The following is an 18,745-nucleotide window of genomic DNA, read 5'->3' as shown; positions in this document are numbered from 1 at the left end:
GTAGGTTCTTCCCTTTCATCAGTTTAAGTGTATCATGCTACTCCCTTCTGGCTTGTAGAGTTTCTGCTGAGAAATCAGCTGTTAACCTTATGGGAGTTCCCTTGTATGTTATTTGTCGTTTTTCCCTTGCTGCTTTCAATAATTTGTTTTTAATTTTTGCCAATTTGATTACTATGTGTCTCGGCATGTTTCTCCTTAGGTTTATCCTGTATGGGACTCACTGTGCTTCCTGGACTTGGGTGGCTATTTCCTTTCCCGTGTTAGGGAAGTTTTCGACTATAATCTCTTCAAATGTTTTCTCTGGTCCTTTCTCTCTCTCTTGTTCTTCTGGGACCCCTATAATGCGAATGTTGTTGCGTTTAATGTTGTCCTAGAGGTCTCTTAGGCTGTCTTCTTTTCTTTTCATTCTTTTTTCTTTATTCTGTTCCACAGCAGTGAATTCCACCATTCTGTCTTCCAGGTCACTTATCCGTTCTTCTGCCTCAGTTTTTCTGCTATTGATTCTTTCTAATATAGTTTTCATTTCAGTTATTGTATTGGTCATCTCTGTTTGTTCTTTAATTCTTCTAGGTCTTTGTTAAACATTTCTTGCATCTTCTCGATCTTTGCCTCCATTCTTTTTCTGAGGTCTTGGATCATCTTCACTATCATTCTGAATTCCTTTTCTGGAAGGTTGCCTATCTCCACTTCATTTAGTTGTTTTTCTGGGGTTTTATCTTGTTCCTTCATCTGGTACATAGCCCTCTGCCTTTTCATCTTGTCTTTCTGTGAGTGTGGTTTTTGTTCCACAGACTGCAGGATTGTAGTTCTTCTTGCTTCTGCTGTATGCCCTCTGGTGGATGAGGCTATCTAAGAGGCTTGTGTAAGTTTCCTCATGGGAGGGACTGGTGGTTGGTAGAGCTGACTGTTGCTCTGGTGGGCAGAGCTCAGCAAAACTTTAATCTGCTTGACTGTTGATGGATGGGGCTGGGTTCCCTTCCTGTTGATTGTTTGGCCTGAGGCATCCTAACACTGGAGCCTACCTGGGCTCTTTGGTCGGGCTCATGACAGACTCTGGGAGGGCTCACGCCAAGGAGTACTTCCCAGAACTTCTGCTGCCAGTGTCCTTGTCCCCACGGTGCGCCACAGCCACCGCCCGCCTCTGTAGGCGACCCTCCAACACTAGCAGGTAGGTCTGCTTCAGTCTCCCCTGGGGTCACTGCTCCTTCCCCTGGGTCCCGATGTGCACACTACTTTGTGTGTGCCCTCCAAGGGTGGAGTCTCTGTTTCCCCCAGTCCTGTTGAAGTCCTGCAATCAAATCCCACTGGGCTTCAAAGTCTGATTCTCTAGGAATTCCTCCTCCTGTTGCCAGACCCCCAGTTTGGGAAGCCTGACGTGGGGCTCAGAACCTTCACTCCAGTGTGTGGACTTCTGTGGTATAAGTGTTCTCCAGTCTGTGAGTCACCCACCCAGCCATTATGGGATTTGATTTTACTGTGATTGCGCCCCTCCTACCATCTCATTGTGGCTTCTACTTTGTCTTTGGATGTGGGGTGTCTTTTTTGGTGAGTTCCAGTGTCTTCCTGTCAATGATTGTCCAGCAGCTAGTTGTGATTCCGGTGTTCTCACAAGAGGGAGTGAGAGCACATCCTTGTACTTTGCCATCTTGGTTCCTCTCTCTCCTTTTGCTTGTTAAATATAAGCAAATAGGTATTTATTCATATCTCTACCTGCCCCATGTTTCTTAGATAATTGGTAGTATTCCATATGTATCCTTTTCTCCACCTTTTTTTTTTACCCAATTTAACATTATATCCTAGAGATCACTCCATAGCAGTATATAGAGATATTCGTTTTTTTTTTTTTTTAGCTACATAGCATTCAATTGGTGCATGTAACTTGTCATATTCAACCAGTCCTCTTTGATGGACATTGGGATGCTGCAATGAATTGCCTTGTGCATATACCTTTTCCTATTTTAAGGCTATTGCTTGTAACCATTTTTGTTTTTACTTCTCACGTTTACTTTCATATATCTTAATCATATGCTTGTATCACTGTATTAGTTTGCTAGGGCTGCCAACAAAATACTATACAGTGGGTGGTCTAAACAATAGAAATTTATTTTCCCACAATTCTGTCCAAGATCACGATCTAAAATCAAGTCCAGGATCAAGGTGTTGGAAGGTTTGTTTTCTCCTGAGGCCTCTCTCCTTGACTTGCAGATGGCTGCCTTTTCGCTGTGTCCTCATATGGCATTTCCTCTGTGTGGGCACACACCTGGTGTCCCTGTGTGTGTCCAAATTTCTTCTTAAAAGGACACCAGTCAGATTGCATTAGGGCACACCCTAATGGTGTCATTTTAACTTCATCATTTTGTTAAAGGCCCTGTCTTCAAATACAGTCACATTCTGAGGTACTGGGAGCTGGGACTTAAACATATGAATTTTTGGGGGGGGGAGGGGGCGACACAATTCAGACTACAATAATTAAATCTTGATTTATCAGCTTCATATATGATCTGTTTCTTTCTGCTATGATAGATGAAGATTTATCTCATCATATACTACCTCCCCTACTCCTCCTTTCAGTTTTTGTTATACTGTTTTTAATTTATTTTAATTATTATTTTAATTTAAATTTATTTATTTTAATATATTTAAGTTTTTATTTCTTTCTCCATCAGTTTTGGAGAGTATATCTCTACTTTCAACTCTGTGAGGATATTAGTACCTTTATCATTCTCTCTCCCTTTCCCCACCATTACCCTTCCAACTTCTGTTACCTCTAACATTTGCATTTTTGGCTTTATTGATTTCAAAGAATGGAACCTAAAAGGAGCATTTTATTGATTATGACTACTGTTTAATTCTGTGGATAATAATGGTATTTCTCTTTATGTTTCCATCTACTAGCTGTCTTAATTCTATTTCCTCAGGTATTCTGTTTGTTGAGTGTGATGTCCTTTCATATTATTGGTTTCCCTCAAACATTTGGTGATTCTTGCTCATCTTTGATTTGAGATTCCTTGATAGTCTTCTGTGTCACACTGTTTACTGTAACTGAATCCAGTGACTGATGGAGAATTAAGACCAGAGGTTTTGCATTGACCTGTGTTGTCAGCCACCTGGAACTCTGTTTTTCTCTAGCCTAAGGGATTGTACTTACTGTTCCTTTCTGGGGAGGAAGAGAGAATATATCTCTTGGGGATGAAGCCTACTGCATGATACTCCTCCTGTTCATATCCAGAATGTTTCCACATTTTGCATTTTTGTGCATTTTAGGATACGGGATTTTGCCTCATTCCATTTGCTGTCTATTTTTCATAGGTTCTTCATAATTTCAGATCAACCGAAAATGCCCCTTATTTTTCAGGACTATTATTAATAAGAAAAATATGTATATTTTTCTTTTATTTCTAGAAAATATATATAAATCCCTAGAAAGGATATATATAATGTATATGATATGTATCATAATATATATTTATATGATATTATATATATCCTTTCTAGGGGTTTATAGTATATAAAATTTATAGTATATATTATATACATTTATAGTATATAAAATTTATAGTATATCATAGTGTGTACTATATACACATCATTTCTAGGGATTTATAATAGAAGGGGTGGCTGTAGTGTGTGTTCAATCCTCCATCTTGATTCAGTCCTTGTTTACTTCCACAGTATTTGTGCATATTACTTATCAAGTATTTATTTAAGTGTCTGTCAGTTATAATACTGTGAGCTTCTTCAGGGTGCCTGGCATGTAAAGGATACATAATAAACATTTGCTGGACTAAGAAAAATTTTATTAGAGACATAATTAAAAACTAGAACCGAGGTATGTTGACCTATAGTCTAGTGCTTATCATATAACTTTCTTCAAGTATGTGAGGCATTAAGTTTTAGAACTTTCTCTTCCTGTCTAAATTATCTCAATGTTTTCTTTTAGTATTTTCTCAGAAGATGTGTTTTCAAGTCTATTAATTTTTTATTATTGCTTTTCTTAAGACCGTTTCTCTTTAGTTATGGAGTTCCAAGCAGAACACAGAACTCTAATAAATGCTGTTAGTTTTTCGTTTTCTGTGGATTACACTACTGAATATGGACAGAGGATTAAATATTTTCTCCAATATAATCCTCAGTCAGTTTGGAAGAGGTGTGAATTTTTAAAAATTATTTTCTAACTTCTTTCTTCCAGATGAATATGAAAACAGGAAAAGGATGGGTGGATGTTGGAAATGCTATGATTGGTGATGAATTTTTTCAAGCTGCCATGGCTGTAAGTTACCATTGATTTTTAGCTGTGGCAGTTATTAGTAACAATTGTGGTTATTCTCATCATTACATTGTATTGTGGTTTATTTTCCAGGGTGTGGAGAAGCTATATGTCATATTAATACAGAGTTGCTCCACTGAGGTCCATGTGACTATGCAGAAGACTGCTACGGAATGGGAAGTTTTCAGAGTGCTTGCTTACCAAGCAGAGTCAGTAGGTATCATAGTCACTAGGGCCTCACAGTGGGGCATTTTATATATGTAAATGCAAAAGTGATGACATGTAACCTATTAGAAGAAAGTCAGGTGTCATTGGTCTTTTATAGGATATTATATTTGACCTTTTTAATCTCTGTTTTATATCTGAAGGTGACATTACTAATGGTGATTGGTACCTATTGGGGTGGATGAGATTGAAAAGACTTACATAACTAATCATCATTTTCAACCACTGCATGTAACATCTATCATTTATTTGTGGCAGCGGCCTCTACTTGACATACCTGTCTCTGTGAATATCTTACATTCACAGTCTACCTAAAATATTTGCCCAAAAAGAGCCTTCACATTTGCAATTATTCTGGGTTGTTTGCTGATGTTTTCTAAAAGTCTGCTGATGTCAGTGTTCAGAGTTGTACTTTACCTCTGTTTGGCTTGTGGGTTTTCTTCTTTTGTCACCATGCAGTTAGGTGTACATTTTCAGTTGACAAAATGTAAGCTGTGATGAGTTTACTCTCTGAAATTATGTAATTCTAGAAATGAAAGAGGCCTTAAGAATCATCTAGCGTAATCTTATTTTAACTTTTTAACATCTTCATTGAGAAATTTATAATTTGTATACTATAAAATTAACACATTTTAAATGTACAATTCAATGGTTTTAGTACATTCATAGAATTGTACAACCTTCACCACAATCTTAAGTTTAAAACATTTTCATTACCCCAGAAGAAACCCCCTATCCATTAGCAGTCACTCCCTATTCCTCCTGACTCCAGCTCTAGCAACCACTAATATACATTCTGTCTTTATAGATTTACCTGTTCTGTGCATTTCATATAAATGAAATCATACAATATTTGGTCTTTTGTGATTAGCTTCTTTTACTTAGCATGTTTTCAAGGTTCATCTATGTTGTAGCATGTATCAATATTTTTATTACCAAGTAATGTTCTACCGTATGGATATACCAAATTTTGTTTATCCATTCATCTGTTGATGAACATTTGGATTGTTTCTAGTTTGAGGCTATTATGAATAATTCTACTGTGAACATTCATGTACAGATTTTTGTGTGTACATTTTAAAATTTCTCTTGGATATATACCTAGGAGTAGAATTGCTGAATAACATGATTACTCTATGTTTAACCTTTTGTGAAACTGCCAGACTGTTTTCCACAGTGGCTGTACCATTTTACACTTCTGCCACTAGTCTCTGAGGGCTCCAATTTCTGCATATCTAGGAGTTTTATAGATTTAGCACTTACGTTTAGGTCTTTGATCCATTTCAAGTTAATTTTCGAGTATGGCATGAGGTGGGAGTCCAACTGCATTCTTTTGCATATAGCTATCCACTTGTCCCAGCACCATTTATTGAAAAGACTATTCTTTCCCCATTGAATGGTCTTAGCACCCTTGTCAAAAATTAATTGATCCTGGCGAGGCTCTGGAACTCTTATTTGAATTTGTGGCGTGGAGAGTTCGTGAGGTGGTATTATCCCGATTTTACGAATGGGGAGCCTGAAGCTCAGACAGAATGCCCTAAAACCAACAACACATTGAGTAAATAATACTTAAATAAGAAGACTGCTAGAGGAGACCTTCAAGATGGCAGAGGAGTAAGACGTGGAGATCACCTTCCTCCCCACAAATACATCAGAAGTACATCTACATGAGGAACAACTCCTACAGAACACCTACTGAATGCTGGCAGAAGACCTCAAACTTCCCAAAAGGAAAAAAACTCCCCACGTACCTGGGTAGGGCAAAAGAAAAAAGAAAAAACAGAGACAAAAGAATAAGGATGGGACCTGGACCTCTGGGAGGGAGCTGTGAAGGAGGAAAAGTTTCCACACACTAGGAAGACCCTTCACTGGCGGAGACAGTAGGTGGCAAGGGGGTAAGGATCGGGGCCACGGAGGAGAATGCAGAAACAGGGGTGCAGAGGGAAAAGCAGAGAGATTCCTGCACAGAGGCTCAGTGCCGACCAGCACTCACCAGCCCGAGAGGCTTGTCTGTTCACCCGCCGGGATGGGCAGGGGCTGGGAGCTGAGGCTCCGGCTTCGGAGGACAGATCCCAGGGAGAGGACTGGGGTTGGCTGCGTGAACACAGCCTGAAGGGGGCTAGTGCGCCACAGCTAGCCAGGAGGGAGTCCAGGAAAAAGTCTGTAACTGCCTAAGAGGAAAGAGATCATTGTTTTGGGGTGCACGAGGAGAGGGGATTCAGAGCACCGCCTAAACAAACTCGAAAGACGGGCGTGAGCTGCGGCTATCAGCGTGGGCACCAGAGACGGGCATGAAACGCTAAGGCTGCTGCTGCAGCCACCAAGAAGCCAGTGTGCAAGCACAGGTCACTATCCACACCTCCATTTCTGGGAGCCTGTGCAGCCCGCCACTGCCAGGGTCCCGTGATCCTGGGACAACTTCCCTGGGAGAACACATGGCATGCCTCAGGCTGTTGCAACATCGTGTTGACTTCTGCTGCCGCAGGCTCGCCCCACATTCCATACCCCTCCCTCCCCCCAGCCTGAGTGAGTCAGAGCCCCCTAATCAGCTGCTACTTTAACCCCGTCCTGTCTGAGCAAAGAACAGACACCCTCAGGCGACCTACATGCAGAGGCGGGTCCAAATCCAAAGCTGAACCCCAGGAGCTGTGTGAACAAAGAAGAGAAAGGGAAATTTCTCCCAGCAGCCTCAGGAGCAGCAGATTAAATCTCCACAATCAACTTGATGTACGCTGCATCTGTGGAATACCTGAAGAGACAATGAATCATCCCAAAATTGAGGAGGTGGACTTTGGGAGCAACTGTAGACTTGAGGTTTGCTTTCTGCATCTAATTTGTATCTGGTTTTATGTTTATCTTAGTTTAGTATTTAGAGTTTATTATGATTAGTAGATTTATTTATTGATTTGGTTGTTCTCTTCCTTTTTCTTTTTTTAATCTATATAGATACATACATTTTTCCTTTTTCTCTTGTGGTGAGTGTGTATGTGTATGCTGCTTTTTGTGATATTTTTCTGTATAGCTTTGCTTTTACCGTTTGTCCTAGGGTTCTGTTTGTCTGTTTTTTTCCTTTTTTTTTTTAGTAGAGGTTTTAGTGCTTGTTATCATTGGTGGATTTGTTTTTTTGGTTTGGTTGCTCTCTTCTTTCTTTCTTTTTTTCTCCCTTTGATTCTGAGCCATGCGGCTGACAGGGTCTTGGTGTTCTGGCCGGGTGTCAGGCCTCTGCCTCTGAGGTGGGAGAGCCAAGTTCAGGACATTGGTCCACCAGAGACCTCCCGGCTCCACGAAATATCAAACGGCGAGAGCTCTCCCGGAGATCTCCATCTCGACGATAAGACCCAGGTCCACTCAACGACCAGCAAGCTACAATGCTGGACATCCTATGCCAAACAACTAGCAAGACAGGAACACAACCCCACCCAGTAGCAGAGAGGCTACCTAAAATCATAATAACATCACAGACACCCCAAAACACACCACTGGTCATGGTCCTGGCCAGCAGAAAGACAAGATCCAGCCTCATCCACCAGAACACAGACACCAGTCCCCTCCATCAGGAAGCCTACACAACCCACTAAACCAACCTTAGCCACTGGGGGCAGGCACCAAAAACAACGGGAACTATGAACCTGCAGCCTGCGAAAAGGAGACCCCAAACACAGTAAGTTAAGCAAAATGAGGAGACAGAGAACCACATAGCAGATGAAGGAGCAAGGGAAAAACCCATCAGACCAAACAAATGAAGAGGAAATAGGCAGTCTACCTGAAAAATAATTCAAAATAGTGACAGTAAAGATGATCCAAAATCTTGGAAATAGAATGGAGAAAATACAAGAAACTTTTAACAAGGACCTAGAAGAACTAAAGAGTAAACAAACAATGATGAACAACACACTAAATGAAATTAGAAATTCTCTAGAAGGGATCAATAGCAGAACAACTGAAGCAGAAGAACGGATAATTGACCTGGAAGATAAAATAGTGGAAATAACTACCACAGAGCAGAATAAAGAAAAAAGAATGAAAAGAATTGAGGACAGTCTCAGAGACCTCTGGGACAACATTAAACACACCAACGTTCAAATAATAGGGATCCCAGAAGAAGAAGAGAAAAAGAAAGGGACTGAGAAAATATTCGAAGAGATGATAGTTGAAAACTTCCCTAACATGGAAAAGGAAATAGTTAATCAAGTACACGAAGCGCAGAGGATCCCATGCACAATAAATCCAAGGAGAAACATGCCAAGACACATACTAATCAAACTATCAAAAATTAAATACAAAGAAAAAAAATTAAAAGCAGCAAGGGAAAAACAGCAAATAACATACAAGGGAATCCCCATAAGGTTAACAGCTGATCTATCTGCAGAAACTCTGCAAGCCAGAAAGGAGTGGCAGGACATATTTAAAGTGATGAAAGGGAAAAACCTACAACCAAGATTACTCTAGCCAGCAAGGATCATATTCAGATTTGACGGAGAAATTAAAACCTTTACAGACAAGCAAAAGCTAATAAGAGAATTCAGCACCACTAATCCAGCTTTACAACAAATTCTAAAGGAACTTCTCTAAGCAGGAAACACAAGAGAAGGAAAAGACCTACAGTAACACACCCAAAACAACTAAAAATGATAATAGGAACATACATATCGATAACTACCTTAAACGTGAATGGGTTAAGTGCTCCAACCTAAAGACATAGACTGGCTGAATGGATACAAAAACAAGACCCGTATATATGCTGTCTACAAGAGACCCACTTCAGACCTAGGGACACATACAGACTGAAAGTGAGGGGATGGAAGAAGATATTCCATGCAAATGGAAATCAAAAGAAAGCTGGAGTAGCAATTCTCATATCAGACAAAAGAAACATTAAAATAAAGAGTATTACAAGAAACAAAGAAGGACACTATATAATGATCAAGGGATCAATCCAAGAAGAAGATATAACAATTGTAAATATTTATGCACCCAACATAGGAGCACCTCAATACATAAGGCAAATGCTAACAGCCATATAATGGGAAATCGACAGTAACACAATCATAGTAGGGGACTTTGACACCCCACTTTCACCAATGGACAGATTATCCAAAATGAAAATAAATAAGGAAACACAAGCTTTAAGTGATTAATTAAACAAGATGGACTTATTTGAAGTTTATAGGAAATTCCAACCAAAAACAACAGAATACAGTTTCTCCTAAAGTACTCATGGAACATTCTCCAGGATATATCATATCTTGGGTCACAAATCAAGCCTTGGTAAATTTAAGAAAATTGAAATCATATCAAGTACCTTTTCCGACCACAGTGCTATGAGACTAGGTATCATTTACAGGAAAAAATCTGTAAAAAATACAAACGCATGGAGGCCAAAGAATACACTACTAAATAACCAAGGGATCACTGAAGAAATCAAAGAGGAAATCAAAAAATACCCAGAAACCAATGACAATGAAAACAGGACGACCCAAAACCTATGACATGCAGCAAAAGCAGTTCTAAGAGGGAAGTTTATAGCAATACAGTCCTACCTCAAGAAACAAGAAACATCTCAAACAACCTAACCTTTCACCTAAAGCAATTAGAGAAAGAAGAAGAAAAAACACCCAAATTTAGTAGATGGAAAGAAATCATAAAGGTCAGGTCAGAAATAAATGAAAAAGAAATGAAGGAAACAGTAGCAAAATTCAATAAAACTAAAAGCTGGTTCTTTGAGAAGATAAACAAAATTAATAAACCATTAGGCAGACTCATCAAGAAAAAAAGGGAGAAGATTCAAATCAATAGAATTAGATATGAAAAAGGAGAAGTGACAACTGACACTGCAGAAATACAAAGGATCATGAGAGATTAGTACAAGCAACTATATGCCAGTAAAATTGACAAACTGGATGAAAGGGACAAATTCTTAGAAAAGCACAACCTTCTGGGACTGAACCAGGAAGAAATAGAAAATGTAAACAGACCAATCACAAGCACTGAAATTGAGACTGTGATTAAAAATCTTTGAACAAACAAAAGCCCAGGACGAGATGACCTGACAGGCGAATTCTATCAAAAATTTAGAGAAGAGCTAAAATATAGCATAGGGAAAAACACTCCCAAACTCATTCTATGAGCCCGCCATCACCCTGATACCAAAACCAGACAAAGACGTCACAAAGAAAGAAAACTACAGGCCAATATCACTGATGAACATAGATGCAAAAATCCTTAACAAAATACTAGCAAACAGAATCCAACAGCACATGAAAGGGATCATACACCATGATCAAGTGGGGTTTATCCCAGGTATGCAAGGATTCTTCATTGTATGCAAGTCAATCAATGTGATAAACCATATTAACAAACTGAAGGAGAAAATCCATATGATCATCTCAATAGATGCAGAAAAAGCTTTTGACAAAATTCAGCACCCATTTATGATAAAAACCCTCCAGAAAGTGGGCATAGAGGGAACTTACCTCAATGTAATAAAGGCCATATAAGACAAACCCGCAGCCAACATCATTCTCAGTGGTGAAAAACTGAAACCATTTCCACTAAGATCAGGAACAAGACAAGGCTGTCCACTCTCACCACTATTATTCAACATAGTTTTGGAAGTCTTAGCCACAGCACTCAGAGAAGAAAAAGAAATAAAATGAATCCAAATCAGAAGAGAAGAAATAAAGCTGTCACTGTTTGCAGATGACATGATACTATGCAAAGAGAATCCTAAAGACGCTTCCCGAAAACTACTAGAGCTAATCAATGAATTTGGTAAAGTAGCAGGATACAAAATTAATGCAGAGAAATCTCTTGCATTCCTATACACTAAGGAAGAAAAATCTGAAATAGAAATTAAGGAAACACTCCCATTTACCACTGCAACAAAAAGAATAAAATAGCTAGGAGTAAACCTACCTAAGGAGACAAAAGACCTGTATGTAGAAAACTATAAGACACTCTTGAAAAAAATTAAAGATGATACAAATAGATGGAGAGATATATCATGTTCTTGGATTGGAAAAATCAACATTGTGAAAATGACTATACTACCCTAAGCAATCTACAGATTCAGTGCAATCCCTCTCAAGCTCCCAGTGGTATTTATCACAGAACTAGAACAAAAAATTTCACAATTTGTAGGGGAACACAAAAGACCCTGATTAGCCAAAGGAATCTTGAGAAAGAAAAACAAAGCTGTAGGAATCAGGCTTCTGGTCTTCAGACTATACTACAAAGCTACAGTAATCAAGACAGTATGGTACTGGCACAAAAACAAATATAAATCAATGGAACAGGATAGAAAGCCCAGAGATAAACCCATGCACATATGGTCACCTTATTTTTGATAAAGGAGGCAAGAATATACAGTGGAGAAAAGACAGCCTATTCAATAGTGGTGCTGGGAAAACTGGATAGCTACACATAAAAGAATGAAATTAGAACACTCCCCAACACCATGCACAAAAATAAACTCAAAATGGATTAAAGATCTAAATATAAGGCCAGACACTATCAAACTCTTAGAGGAAAACATAGGCAGAACACTCTATGACATAAATCACAGCAAGCTCCTTTTTGGCCCACCTCCTTGAGAAATGGAAGTAAAAACAAAAATAAACAAAGGAGACCTAATGAAACTTAAAATCTTTTGCACAGCAAAGGAAAACATAAACAAGATGAAAAGAAAACCCTCAGTTTGGGAGAAAATATTTGCAAACGAAGCAACTGACAAAGGATTAATCTCCCCAATTTACAAGCATCTCATGCAGCTCAATATCAAAAAGACAAACAACCCAATCCCAAAATGGGTAGAAGACCTAAATAGACATTTGTCCAAAGAAGATATACAGATTTCCAACAAACACATGAAAGGATGCTCAACATCAGTAATCATTAGAGAAATGCAAATCAAAAGTACACTGAGGTATCACCTCACACCACTCAGAATAGCCATCATCAAAAAATCTGCAGACAGTAAATGCTGGAGAGGGTGTGGATAAAAGGGATCCCTGTTGCACTGTTGGTGGGAATGTAAATTGATACAACCACTATGGAGGTTCTTTAAAAAACTACAAATAGAACTACCATACAACCCAGGAATCCCACTACTGGGCATATACCCTGAGAAAACCATAGTTCAAAAAGAGTCATGTAGCACAATGTTCATTGCAGCTCTATTTACAATAGCCAGGACATTGAAGCAACCTAAGTGTCAGTCGACAGATGAATGGATAAAGAAGATGTGGCAAATATATACAATGTAATATTACTCAGCCATAAGAAGAAACGAAATTGAGTTATTTGTAGTGAGGTGGATGGACCTAGAGTGTGTCATCCAGAGTGAAGTAAGTCAGAAAGAGAAAACACATACCGTATGCTTACACATATATATGGAATCTAAAAAAAAAAAAGGTCTGAAGAACCTAGGGGCAGGGCAAGAATAAAGATGCAGACATAGAGAATGGACTTAGGACACAGGGAGGGGAAACTGTAAGCTGGGAGGAAGTGAGAGTGTGAGAGAGTGGCATTGACATATATACACTACCAAATGTAAAATAGATAGCTAGTGGGAAGCAGCCACATAGCTCAGGGAGATCAGCTTGGTGCTTTGTGATCACCTAGAGGGGTGGGATAGGGAGGTTGGGAGGGAAACGCAAGAGGGACGAGATATGGGAATGTATTTATATGTATAGCTGATTCATTTTGTTATAAAGCAGAAAGTAACACACCATTGTAAAGCAATTATACTCCAATAAAGATGTTAAAAAAAGAGCCAAAAAAAGGCTATAATTTTTAGATCTGTGTCAACTAAACATAGGAGGAATAGAGAGTTACAATAATATTATCTTTGAAACTAAAAATCAAGTTTAATGATCTAGAGAACAAATTAAATTAAATTGATCTAATTTGGTCATTGTTTTTAAAAATTTTACCTCTATATCAGTCTGGGATTGCACTGCCTTTCCGATTCAAAAAGACTATTCCAACCAAGAGCCTTCTGATGAGGAAATGACACATGGATTGGAGTGTAATAAAATACCAAGTGTGTTATTTTGAATTATTCTCATGCTTGAGAACAGAAATACCTTAAGCTTTGATAAAATGGTGCAATTTTATATTTTCCATTTGAGTACCTTAAAACGTTCATTGTCTTTTAATGAAACTACAGGGGGCAAGAGCAGAGATGAAAAGATGTAGTACTGTAAAAGGGATGGCTTTTAGCTTCTAGTACTTGAGTGAAGACACTACAATAAAGTAAGATGGAGTGCAGCAACAAGTTTTGTGCCTTGAAGCTTCCTCTTCTCTGTGGCAGTAATTTGGAGTTAATTTGTGCAGTTTCTCAATAAAAGACTTAGTGTTTAAAAAAAAATTAATTGATCCTAAATGTGAGGGTTTATTTCTGGACTCCTGATTCTGTTCCATTGATCTATATGTTTGTCCTTTTACCAGTGCCACACTGTCTTGATTACAGTAGCTATGTAGTCAGTTTTGAAAACAGGAAGTGTGAGTTTCCAGCTTTGTTATTTTTCAAGATTATTCGGCTCTTCTGGGTCTCTTGCATTTCCATGTGAACTTTAGGATATGCTTCTCAATTTCTGCAACCAATCAGCTGGGATCCTGATAGGAATAGCATTCAATCTGTGGATCAATTTGAGGAGTATTGCTATCTTAATCATGTTAAGTTTTCTGATCCATGAATATGAGATATCTACCCATTTTTTTAGGTTTTGTTTAATTCCTTCTCATTTTTTAAATGATGAAACAGGTTCAGAGAGAAGGTGTGAGTTAGTTGAAGATCTAAGACCAGAACCAAGATTTTCTGACTTTTAGTCTAACGCTCCCTACCCTACAACTTAGGTTGACTATTTAAAAAGAGAGCCCCTTGTGGTAATTTTGTCTTGCCTTGTAATGTTAATATCCTTTGTGGGCTACTTTAATGCAACTACTATAAAAAACTGATATGAAGTCCAGCAGGTCTTGGTCTTGTATCTTAACTATTACACCAACTTGCTGTATGACCTTGGGCTGTTAAACTCCGCAAGCCTATAAAATTCCAATATTTAAGAAACCAACTCCCTATATAATACACTGTGTCAGGGGTACATTTGGCTTGATAGCAGTTCACGTGAGAAAAAACCTGAGTGCTTTATTTAATTTTTTTATTGACATATAGTTGATGTACAATATTATATGTTACATGTGTGCAATATAATGATTGACAATTTTTAAGGTTATACTACAATTATAGTTATTATAAAATATTGGCTATATTCCCGTGTTACACGATACATCCTTGTAGCTTATTTTATACATAATAGTTTTTTTTTCTCTTTTTTTTAAAATTTTTTTAAACATTTTTATTGGAGTATAATTGCTTTACAATGGTGTGTTAGTTTCTGCTTTATAACACAGTGAATCAGTTATACATATACATATATCGCCATATCTTTTCCCTCTTGTGTCTCCCTCCCTGCCACCCTCCCTATCCCACCCTTCTAGCTGGTCACAAAGCACTGAGCTGATCTCCCTGTGCTATGCGACTGCTTCCCACTAGCTATCGATTTTACATTTGGTAGTGTATATATGTCCATGTACACACTACCACTCTCTCACTTTGTCCCAGCTTACCCTTCCCCCCCACCCCCGTGTCCTCAAGTCCATTCTCTAGTAGGTCTGCGTCTTTATTCCCATCTTGCCCCTAGGTTCTTCATGAAAATTTTTTTTTTAGGTTCCATATATATGTGTTAGCATACAGTATTTGTTTTTCTCTTTCTGAGTTACTTCACTCTGGATGACAGACTCTAGGTCCATCCACCTCACTACAAATAACTCAATTTCGTTTCCTTTTATGGCTGAGTAATATTCCATTGTATATATGTGCCGCATCTTCTTTATCTATTCATGTCATGAACATTGTGGTACATGACTCTTTTTGAATTATGGTTTTCTCAGGGTATATGCCCAGTAATTGGATTGCTGGGTTGTATGGTAGTTCTATTTGTAGTTTTTTAAGGAACCTCCATATGTTCTCCATAGTGGCTGTATCAATTTACATTACCTCCAACAGTGCAAGAGGGTTCCCTTTTCTCCACACCCTCTCCAGCATTTATTGTTTGTAGATTTTTTGATGATGGCCATTCTGACTGGTGTGAGATGATATCGCATTGTAGTTTTGATTTGCATTTCTCTAATGGTTAATGATGTTGAGCATTCTTTCATATGTTTGTTGGCAATCTGTATATCTTCTTTGGAGAAATGTCTGTTTAGGTCTTCTGCCCATTTTTGGATTGGGTTGTTTGTTTTTTTGATATTGAGCTGCATGAGCTGCTTGTAAATTGTGGAGATTAATCCTTTGTCAGTTGCTTCGTTTGCAAATATTTTCTCCCATTCTGAGGGTTGTCTTTTTGTCTTGTTTATGGTTTCCTTTGTTGTGCAAAAGCTGTTAAGTTTCATTAGGTCCCATTTGTTTATTTTTGTTTTTATTTCCATTTCTCAAGGAGGTGGACCAAAAAGGATCTTGCTGTGATTTATGGCATAGAGTGTTCTGCCTATGTTTTCCTCTAAGAGTTTGATAGTGTCTGGCCTTACATTTAGGTCTTTAATCCATTTTGAGTTTATTTTTGTGTATGGTGTTAGGGAGTGTTCTAATTTCATTCTTTTACATGTAGCTGTCCAGTTTTTTAGTCTTAAAAAGTTTTTATTCTTCAGTTTGTTAATATGGTGTATCACATTGATTGATTTGCGTATATTGAAGAATCCTTGCATACCTGGGATAAACCCCACTTGATTATGGTGTATGATCCCTTTAATGTGCTGTTGGATTCCATTTGCTTGTATTTTATTGAGGATTTTTGCATCTGTGTTCATCAGTGATATTGGTCTGTAGTTTTCTTTTTTTGTGACATCTTTGTCTGATTTTGGTATCAGGGTGATGGTGGCCTCGTAGAATGAGTTTGGGTGTGTTCCTCCCTCTGCTATGTTTTCGAAGAGTTTGAGAAGGATAGGTGTTAGCTCTTCTGTAAATGTTTGATAGAATTCGCCTGTGAAGCCATCTGGTCCTGGGCTTTTGTTTGTTGGAAGATTTTTAATCACAGTCTCAATTTCAGTGCTTGTGATTGGTCTGTTCATATTTTCCATTTCTTCCTGGTTCAGTCTCATAAGGTTGTGCATTTCTAAGAATTTGTCCATTTCTTCCAGGTTGTCCATTTTATTGGCATATTGTTGCTTGTAGTAATCTCTCATGATCCTTTGTATTTCTGCAGTGTCAGTTGTTACTTCTCCTTTTTCATTTCTAATTCTATTGATTTGAGTCTTCTCCCTTTTTTTCTTGATGAGTCTGGCTAATGGTTTATCAATTTTGATTATTTTCTCAAAGAACCAGCTTTTAGTTTTATTGATCTCTGCTATCGTTTCTTTCATTTCTTTTTCATTTATTTCTGATCTGATCTTTATGATTTCTTTCCTTCTGCTAACTTTGGGGTTTTTTTGTTCTTCTTTCTGTAATGGCTTCAGGTGTAAGGTTAGGTTGTTTATTTGAGATGTTTCTTGTTTCTTCATGTAGGATTGTATTGCTATAAACTTCCCTGTTAGAACTGTTTTGGCTGCATCCCATAGGTTTTGGGTCGTCGTGTTTTCATTGTCATTTGTTTGTAGGTATTTCTTGATTTCCTCTTTGATTTCTTCAGCGATCTCTTGGTTGTTAAGTAGTGTATTGTTTAGCCTCCATGTGTTTGTATTTCTTACAGATTTTTTCCTTTAATTGATATCTAGTCTTATAGCATTGTCGTCAGAAAAGATACTTGATACGATTTCAATTTTCATAAATTTACCAAGGCTTGATTTGTCACCGAAGATATGATCTATATTGGAGAATGTTCCATGAGCACTTGAGAAGAATGTGTATTCTGTTGTTTTCAGATGGAATGTCCTATAAATATCAGTTAATTCCATCTTGTTTAATGTATCATTTAAAGCTTGTGTTTCCTTATTTATTTTCCTTTTGGATGATCTTTCCATTGGTGAAAGTGGGGTGTTAGAGTTCCCTACTATGATGGTGTTACTGTTGATTTCCTCTTTTATGGCTGTTAGTATTTGCTTTATGTATTGAGGTGCTCCTATGTTGGGTGCATAAATATTTACAATTGTTATATCTTCTTCTTGGATTGTTCCCTTGATCATTATGTAGTGTCCTTCTTTGTCTCTTGTAATAGTCTTTGTTTTAAAGTCTATTTTGTGTGATATGAGAATTGCTACTCCAGCTTTCTTTTGATTTCCAATTGCATGGAATATCTTTTTCCATCCCCTCAGTTTCAGTCTGTATGTGTCCCTAGGTCTGAAGTGGGTCTCTTGTAGACAGCATATATATGGGTTTGTTTTTGTATCCATTCAGCCAGTCTGTGTCTTTTGGTGGGAGCGTTTAATCCATTTGCATTTAAAGTAATTATCAATATGTATGTTCCTATTACCATTTTCTTAATTGTTTTGGGTTTGTTATTGTAGGTCTTTTCCTTCTCTTGTGTTTCCTGCCTAGAGATGTTCCTTTAGCATTTGTTGAAAAGCTCGTTTGGTGGTGCTGAATTCTCTTAGCTTTTGCTTGTCTCTAAAGGTTTTAGTTTCTGCATCAAATCTGATTGAGAGTCTTGCTGGGTAGAGTAATCTTGGTTGTAGGTTTCCCCCTTTCATCACTTTAAATATGTCCTACCCCTCCCTTCTGGCTTGCAGAGTTTGTGCTGAAAGATCAGCTGTTAACCTTATCGGGATTCCCTTGTATGTTATTTGTTGTTTTTCCCTTGCTGCTTTTAATATTTTTTCTTTAATTTAATTTTTGATAGTTTGATTCATATGTGCCTTGGTGTGTTTCTCCCTGGATTTATCCTGTATGGGAGTCTCTGTGCTTCCTGGACTTGATTAACTATTTACTTTCCCATATTAGGGAAGTTTTCAACTCTAATCTCTTTAAATATTTTCTCCATCCCTTTCTTTTTCTCTTCTTCTTCTGGGACCCCTATAATTCGAATGTTGGTGCATTTAATGTTGTCCCAGAGGTCTCTGAGACTGTCCTCAATTCCTTTCATTCCTTCTTCTTTATTCTGGTCTGCAGTAGTTATTTCCACTATTTTATCTTCCAGGTCACTTATCCGTTCTTCTGCCTCAGTTATTCTGCTATCGATCCCTTCTAGAGAATTTTTAATTTCATTTATTGTGTTGTTCATCATGGTTTGTTTGCTCTTTAGTTCTTCTAGCTCCGTGTTA

At 38.0% G+C, this 18,745-nt stretch overlaps 1 protein-coding gene across 1 annotated transcript in view; it reads left to right on the top strand.

Annotated features, from left to right (window-relative positions):
• LOC309620325 (testis-expressed protein 11-like) overlaps positions 1-18,745 on the top strand; it is a 190,795-nt gene that overhangs the window by 50,136 nt on the left and 121,914 nt on the right. Inside the window, exons 6-7 of the mRNA XM_082376471.1 lie at positions 4,190-4,270; positions 4,361-4,480. Of these exons, the coding sequence (XP_082232597.1) occupies positions 4,190-4,270; positions 4,361-4,480 (201 nt within the window). The remainder of the gene's footprint in view (positions 1-4,189; positions 4,271-4,360; positions 4,481-18,745) is intronic.

The sequence above is a fragment of the Balaenoptera borealis genome, assembly GCF_965194805.1.
Source record: "Balaenoptera borealis genome assembly, chromosome: X".
Taxonomy (NCBI): domain Eukaryota; kingdom Metazoa; phylum Chordata; class Mammalia; order Artiodactyla; family Balaenopteridae; genus Balaenoptera; species Balaenoptera borealis.
The sequence above is the reverse complement of the archived record's forward strand: the minus strand, read 5'-3'. Positions and strand labels throughout refer to the sequence as shown.